The sequence below is a fragment of the Triticum urartu genome, chromosome 6A (assembly GCF_056163025.1).
Source record: "Triticum urartu cultivar PI428250 chromosome 6A, HENAU_Tu73, whole genome shotgun sequence".
Classification (NCBI taxonomy): domain Eukaryota; kingdom Viridiplantae; phylum Streptophyta; class Magnoliopsida; order Poales; family Poaceae; genus Triticum; species Triticum urartu.
In genome coordinates, this window is record NC_141878.1 from 24,542,936 (window position 1) to 24,550,938 (window position 8,003).

Consider the following 8,003-nt stretch of genomic DNA (forward strand, 5'->3'; position numbering starts at 1 on the left):
GCAGAAGCATCTAGAGACTTGAATCAATGATATGTGTATTGTTTTGTTTCAAGGAAAAGGCTCACTATGTTGCTCATCGTCTAAAGTTAAAGCACCCACCATACAGCGTTTGGGGACACACCCCGGCTAGCCCCACGCGTCAGAATGAGCGCCGCACCGTGGATATAGAGCCATCATTGTTTTCTTTTTGCAACGTGATTAAAGTGGATAGGTGGTTTTCTGAATATTTCTTTTCTAAAATGATGTTTTTCGGTAATGAACGTCTCAATTTTGATGGGTTTATGCAATTAATTTGATGGAGTACAATGTAGCTTTTGCAGAAAGAAACTTCCAAACATATGATTATGAATAAGGTGCACTGTAGTCGGAAATTCGTCGGTGCTCCCGGGAGCACGCGCTCCTGCACGCGAAAAAAATATTTCAAAGTGTGAAAAAAATCGAAACAAAAATTTGGCGCATACATCTCAACATTATATGTGTGCACGTCAAGTTTCGAAGAAAATCGATATTTTTTGTAACTTGTGTAAAAAGACAAAAGAATGTCTTGTGAAAAGCATTTTTTAACACAAGATTTTGTCTTTTTCACACGCGACACATAAGTTGTCGATTTTTCGCGAAACGACTTTGTGAGCATGTACAATATCAAGACGTGCGTTTTAAGTTTTTGTTTGAAATTTTTTAACATTTTAAAATATGTTTAAAACACATTTTAAAAATCTGGAGTGCGCGCTCCCATGTGCCAAAACGCCACTCTCGCTCTGTAGTTGCCTACAGAGCTTTTTAATTCCCTAGCGGTGGGAACGTAGGGGTAGTTGGGAGGGAAAGAAACGGACGGGAGAACGACTCACATCAGCATCAACGTCCATTAATTAAAAAGAAACCAAACAGCAAGTGCTATAATATCTTTTGACCAAAAGCTAGCAAAAGAAGGAAACAAAATTCTACACACACAAAATATGGCATTATATATGGTTTGACCATTTGGCACGAAGACGAACATATATTGTAGCCATCTGACCAGAACAAAGTTGGAAAAAAGGTGCTCACACGTACCTTCATACAAATGTGTACCAGAATCAGCATGTGCGAATGTACAAAAGGATATTCCTAACCTCCAACTAAATGGTACAAGCTCTGATGACTTCCTGTCGTGCGATTATAAAAATATATAACATATTCTTGCAAACTTAGGTTACTATGCCACGAATTGAAAAACAGTTCCTGAATTCAAAAAATATTCAAAAATTTGAAAAACAGTTCTGAATTGAAAAAATATTCCACATTTTAAAAAAGTTTCACTAATTTTTAAAAATATTCATGAATTTTAAAATGGAAAAAATAAAACAACCATAGTGAAAAGAAATAAAGAAAAGAAAAAACAGGAAAACAAGACAAAGATTTTTTTGGCAAAATGCCTTAAAAAAAACTGTTCCGAAACTGGTAAAAAAACAGCGCTCCGGTGGGGATTTTCCCCTATTCAATATGTGCTAAAGATTACACGTGTTACTTCAGTACAAAAATAAGTGGATATATATTTAATAGCATGTTCATCAGTTTATTATCTGGCTGAAGCTCCTCCCTGCAAACAAAGAGTTGGGTGCTGTTTTGCTATGTGGCGGAACAATCCTTGAAGCTTAATGAACCACCAAGCCTACCGGTTTCCCTTTTTGTCCTGTCCGACGATCCACCAGACTTACCTATCCCGGAGTTTTATGGCAAATAGTCTGGTCTGGTTTTTAAAACTATGCTCTTATGCAAATTCTTGCTTTTACTAAACAAGGGGGTCATTCTATCTTTCTTTGAAAAAAGGTTTTCACTCGGTTTTCTACTAATAGTAACAAAGGTCCACTATAAGGAAAAGAAGAAGAAAAGACGATGAAAAAGAGGCTTTGGGGCACATCAGAGCACACCCACAATTGCACCAGGGAGTGCGTTGGGACGACGGGAGAGAAGAACTCGAGTTAGGGATTGAGCAAAATTGAAGGAAAACCGTTCGGTAGTTGAGATTTCGCACTTATTGGTAATTTTGTAGAAAACCCTTCGAGCAACAAAAGACACGCATGTGTGATTCAAGGTTCATCGACCGTTGAAGCAACGTTGGATGGTCTACCCCCACTACTACAATACTCCTCCACACCTACCGGCCAAACGTGGAGATGACACGGAGATTCATGACCTATCTGAACGACAGGTTGCATTTGTATATGATCTCTCTCATGCTTGGCTCCACTAGTCTCTATCTTATGCAGCAAGCGTACGGTGGTTGCTACGGAAGCGTCCGGAGTGCGATATTCTAAGCAGCTGAACATGAATTCTGGCCGTACATTCATTGATCAATCAGTACTCCAAAGTCCAAGCTTCATTAGTTTGAGCTAGGAAGCCACCGTAAGTGGGTTTCAATTTTAAACAATCTTACATATGCCAAAATGACCAAATTAATTAATCCATGCTAACTATCCATGTTTGTGAAAACGATCGGCAGTGGGCTTTTCAAATTAATGGTGTGATGTCTTCCATGTCTTAAGGCGTCACCGACACCTACTACAAATAAAATTATGGTGAAAAGCTCTCTTCCAGCGAAAAGAGGACAAAGTTACGAAAGTGCCTTTCTACACCAGTGTGACCAGTAAAATAAAAAAATAGAAAAAAATCAAAAAATTCTGAAAATTTTCTGTGACATACTTCCACAAATATTCGCCGTGCACGCAAAATTTCATCACGAAATCACATTGGTGGAAGTCGTACCAAAAAAACAAAATCGGAGCTCCAAAATGCTTTTGTAAGTAACATTTTCAGAGCGTCGATTTTTTTACCACGCCTTCCACCAATGTGATTTGTAATGAAATTTTGCATGCGCAACAAACATTTATGAAAGTATGCCACAAAAAAATCAGATTATTTTGAATTTTTTTTATTTTACTGTTCACACCAGGAGCATTTGCTCCTGGGTGTAGAAACTCCACGTCCACAAAGTTGTGTCTTCACTAAGACACAATTAAGCGTCGGCAGGAAAGCGGCGTTTAGTTACTTAGTGGACATTTGCTTTCGCTTATGAAGCTTGTGTATCTTTCTTAACTGTACGGGGATTCCAACGCAGAGATCACACGGAGACGGGGTGTCTCCTGTCAAACTTGTAGGGCTGCAAACCAAAAATGTTTTTGGATCGACAAGCTATATAATATATGGTCGAGATTGCTGAGTGCACTGCATGGTTATTTTTCAGGACCGTCTATGCCACAAGCATCTGGAAAAAAAAAGTGTCATTCAGTTTTGTCACAGCCGTCCGATCGAGATCTAAGTGTTCTCCTACCTTTTTCCTCCTCTAAGTTGTCGCTTCGTTGCCGGCTCTGGGTGGTTCCTAGTCAAGGCCTCGTGGGTGTCATGTGCCTCACTAGCGCTCTCAGCAGTGGCGCCGCCGCCTTCGGCCTCAGGGATCCATGCAGAATCGACAAAGGCTTCAAAATTTTGATTCGGGTGCTAAATAGGAAAAGTGTTATTTCTCACTCCAAAGATAGTATTTAATTACATGTTACTACTCCACTACGATTTGACCCCCTGAAGGTTAGAAGCTAATGCAAGTTCGGCAAGTGCTAATTATAATTACAGATATAAGTTCATTCGTTTGTGTGGCACTTTTCGCGCCATTCGTTCTCTGTGGGTTTCTACTTCGTCTGGTTCACAAGATGAAATGACTGATATCTTGGAAAAGAGTCCATTGAAACTCTTTGACTACGTAATACTAGCATATGTTCTGAAAATTCTGATGCATTTTTTGCACATGTCTGATTTTCCATACCTTGTTGGCTACATGTGAGATCTACCGTCGATCCTCTTTTTGCGCGCTAATTCGTATTGTCTAATTAAAGTACTTCTTCCAGGTTACAGAAGTTTGAAGACTGAGTACACATGCAGACTGCACAACGAGTTGACCCTACGGCTGCGTACACATGCAAGATCGGAGTACGGTAGTTGCTATATATGCGAGTTAGTGCGTATATGATATGCTATTCTGCCTGCAAACATCGATCGATGGGTGATCTATAGCCTGAGATCTCATGAGTGTTTGTTTTTGTTTTGGAGAGCTCGTTAGTTAGACATCAAGACTGAGACCAGGTAAGTAATTGTGCATTAAGCAACCTTTTTGTCGGCTTCGACCTAAATATAAGTCTTTGTAGAGATTCTACTAGGTGGACTACATACGGAGCAAAACGGATGAATCTACACTTAGAATGCATCTATATACATCCGTATGTGATTCATAATGAAATCTCTATAAAGACTTATATTTAGGAACAGAGGGAGTAGATATCTGTGCAGAAATATAAGAGTGTTTAGATCACTACATCTTATATTTTTTTACGGAGGGAGTACTAAGTCGCCCCTCGCATTACGGGCGTACACATGCAAGATCGTCGGGTACTGAGTAGGGCGGTTGCTTATTTTCTGGCTGCATCGATCGGTATCCATAAACTAAAGTCTGGCCCTAGCTACTCCATGTATCATGGTCTTATTTCAGCATGTAGCTAATTGTTCAAGCTAGCTCTACATAACCCCAGCAACTTGCGAAAACGATTGCTAGCGACAAATATGTTTAGTTGTATGCTACAGGACAAGGACAGCATATGCTACAACATGTAAGGGGCGCCAGTACCTTCCGAGGAAGTCGCACGCGCCGTAGCATCATCTTCCATATGTTAATTATCAAAACTACTAGTAGTACAATACAATGTTGAAGATGAAGGAGATATGTACAGCTCACAAGGAAGGTGAAGGCACGATACATTTTCTCATATATCTCATCATCTCATAACATACTACAAGACTCTAATTACAGACTACGTCCCTCCTCTAAGGGGTTAGGTAAGCGCCCACAAAGTCACGTGGCGTGGTAAATCACACCGTCCTAATAGGGCACCACACACCTGGACCCCGGGGGGACGTACACGTACATATACAGTGTATATACGTACGCATATATACGTGCACCATAGGGAGGTCAAAAGACCTGAGTCTCATACGTGCTGAGGCGTGTCATGAGGTGGGCTGGCAGGTATGGCGAGGATGGCGTTGCGTCTGCCACGCTCAGAGACACTGTTCTCAGCGAACTTGATGCCCGCATTGTGGAGGCCCTTGCTCTTCTCCTCCTCCGTCCACTCAGCGGCATAGTAGTCCTCCTCGGTAGCACCGGCGGTGGGAGGGAGGAGCATGGAACCCCACTGTGGGAAGTGCACGAGTGCGACAGGGAGGGTGCACGCCATGACCATGATCCCCATGTATTGGAGCCCTTTGCCGGTGGAGTACTGCGACGACGTGAAGAAGAGGAACTGTGTGAGCCCGCCGCCCACATTACCGCCTGCACCGCTCATGCCGGAGATGAGGCCGAGGGAGCGCCGAGATACGAAGGGGATGACACCGTAGACGGCACCACACGCAGCCTCGACACAGATGGAGTAGAGGACCATGCAAGTGACGGAGGTGGGCAGACTTGATGCACGGCCAAGACAAATGCAGAAGACTCCACCAGCTGTTTGGAGGATCCAGATGTTCCAGAGACGGGCACGCATGCCGAAGTAGCGGGCACCAAGGTCGGAGAGGTAGCCTCCCATTGGTCGTGCGAAGATATTGGCCAAGCCAAAGCTAGCAGCGATGGTGCCGGCAGCACGGAGGTCGAGGTGGAAGCTGTCGTAGTAGTACTCGGCTATCACGTTGTTGGTGGTGAGCTCGACGCCCATGCAGTAGCCATAGATGAAGACGAAGATCCATGTACGGTAGTTGGTGACGGCGCCACACAGAACATTGGAGAACTTATCCTTGTTCATGTTTCCATTCTTCTGCAGGCTCCTCAAGTTGCCATCCGGAAGGTCTTGCCCCATGGTGAGCACAAGCAACCCCATCACGACCAACATCATTCCTGGTACGAAGTAGGCGAGGCGCCAAGCTGTGAAAGGTGTTGCACCACATGCCAAAATGGCATCGAAGACAAGAGGCATGATGAGTTGTGTGGCACCACCACCCATGTCTCCCCATCCCGCCGTCAACCCACCGACTGTCCCGATGATCTTGCTGTTGAACATGGTGCTCACCCAGTATTGGCATGACACGAAAGTGGCAAGTGAGACACCGATGAGGAAGCGGATGGTGATGTATCCACCAGGACCGTCGATGACGGACATGCAGAATACTGCAGGTGCAGAGAGCATGACGAGGAAGGCACAACCATAGCGTGGGCCCAGAAGGTCGCAAATTGCGCCCATGGCTAGCCTTGAGAAGATGGCACCAGAGACAGAGGCGACTCCGGCGTTGCCGATGTCAGCCTTCGTCAGGTTGAGGTTGTCGCGAATGATGGGGATGAGGGGCGCAGCAGCGAAGGTGGAGACAACGCAGGTGAAGAAGGACATCCATCCGAGATGGAAGGCACGCATGTGTGGATTGCCAAAGGAGAAGATCTTGATAGACTTGGCCTTGTGCTCAGAGTCCACCGGCAGCAAGAAGTTGATGGGCGCTGGGGTGGTGGGAGTGGAGGCGACCTCCATTTCCATATCCTCTTGTGCTGAGGGAGGAAAGCTTCTTCTTCCTTGCTCCTTGGAGCTCTCAGAGCTGCAATGTGCTCTGAGAGACAACTGCTTAGCTAGCTAACTCTCTAGTTTGTAATGGTTGTGTTTGTGCTCGAAAAGATGAGAAGGATACATGTATTTATAGCATGCTTGAACCACCTCAGTTTGGCATATTCTTTGGCATATGCTCCCGACGTTTCCTTTCGTCTAGATCGTTCCAGTATTCCATTCATTTTCCTTGAGTTGCTCAAATTAATGCACACCATCACTCCATTAGTTATATGTTTGACGTTCTCCTCTGATTCTTAATTTGTGTGTATGTCCAACTAATGAAGAGATTCACAAGGATCGTACATCTGTCTTGTTGAACTTATCAGGGCTGCCAAGCTACTTATATGGAGATAATATATATGCAGTGGCAGGGCATTAACTGTTGCAAGTACGTACAGGACCGTGCAAAAGAGTTGACACTAGCTGTAAGGTTTATTCGATCTGACTGCAAAACTTGCAGGTTGAGATATTCCGGAAACGTACTTGAGCGTATGCTAAGTACAAATTAAGAGTTGACTCTAGGTAGCTGCAGAGCTAGCTGTAGTCTGCAGGTTACAGCGAGCGTGATTAAGTACCTCTGACTCCACACTTAACGCGTCATTAGGCCGAAAAATTGCTACTCTCTCCATGTCAAAAATAGAATGGATGTTACTAACTATGTATTTTACCGGAAAATAACCGATGGGAACAACATGATGAACGACAGTGAAACACAAGTGAGAACTATGTTTATAAGTTTGAAGAAAATCCAAAAAATAAGTTTTTATGAAGTTCAGGTTATATAAGCATGTAATTTTTTAATTTTAAACATAGGATAGGTATGAAAAAAACCAGCATTGAGTAGTGGCAAACATGAGTAAAAACCTTGGATCACTATTGATGTTGAATTGTTTCCTTTGCATGCCTCCATAACGAATATACGTATGACTTTGGACTTGCGATTGTATGTGTTTATTTATCACCGTCTTCCTAACAAACTTCGCCAGGAACATTATCACTGGCACCGTTCATACTACAAATGTGCTGCGCAATTTTGCGGTTAAACACTTTATTAAAGTGCACACGCTAAACGCCTTTCCTTCCTAATTCGTAGCCGTCGCCGCCATAACGCCTCCAATACAACGTCCCTCCATCTCTGGACACTATTTTTCTTGGCACTTCTTTTTCTTTTGTTGATGAAAACGGTGCAAAGAGTTGACTGTGGAGAAATATTTAACCTCAATGTTGCAGTTGCACATGCAGGAGATGGTAGCAGTAATATTCTGGGCGTGTTCTATATTATCACATCTAATCAGGATCAGGGCTAATTTAAGGTTTTATGACAGCACTAAACAAGTTAAGATCGGGACTAGTTGACCAAAGTTATTCAACCAGTGGTATATGTACCTGCTGGCCTGT

At 43.4% G+C, this 8,003-nt stretch overlaps 1 protein-coding gene across 1 annotated transcript; it reads right to left on the reverse strand.

Moving 5' to 3' along the window:
• Positions 1-4,679: 4,679 nt before the first annotated feature.
• Positions 4,680-6,653, reverse strand: LOC125515914 (high-affinity nitrate transporter 2.1-like). The gene has a single exon (XM_048681400.2). The coding sequence runs from the start codon at positions 6,537-6,539 to the stop codon at positions 5,013-5,015; it is 1,527 nt and encodes a 508-aa protein (XP_048537357.2). The 5' UTR covers positions 6,540-6,653; the 3' UTR covers positions 4,680-5,012.
• Between the last annotated feature and the right edge of the window lie 1,350 nt (positions 6,654-8,003).

Excerpts from the sequence above, each read along its gene's own strand:
- LOC125515914 (XM_048681400.2), bottom strand. The coding sequence starts at position 6,539 with ATGGAAATGGAGGTCGCCTCCACTCCCACCACCCCAGCGCCCATCAAC.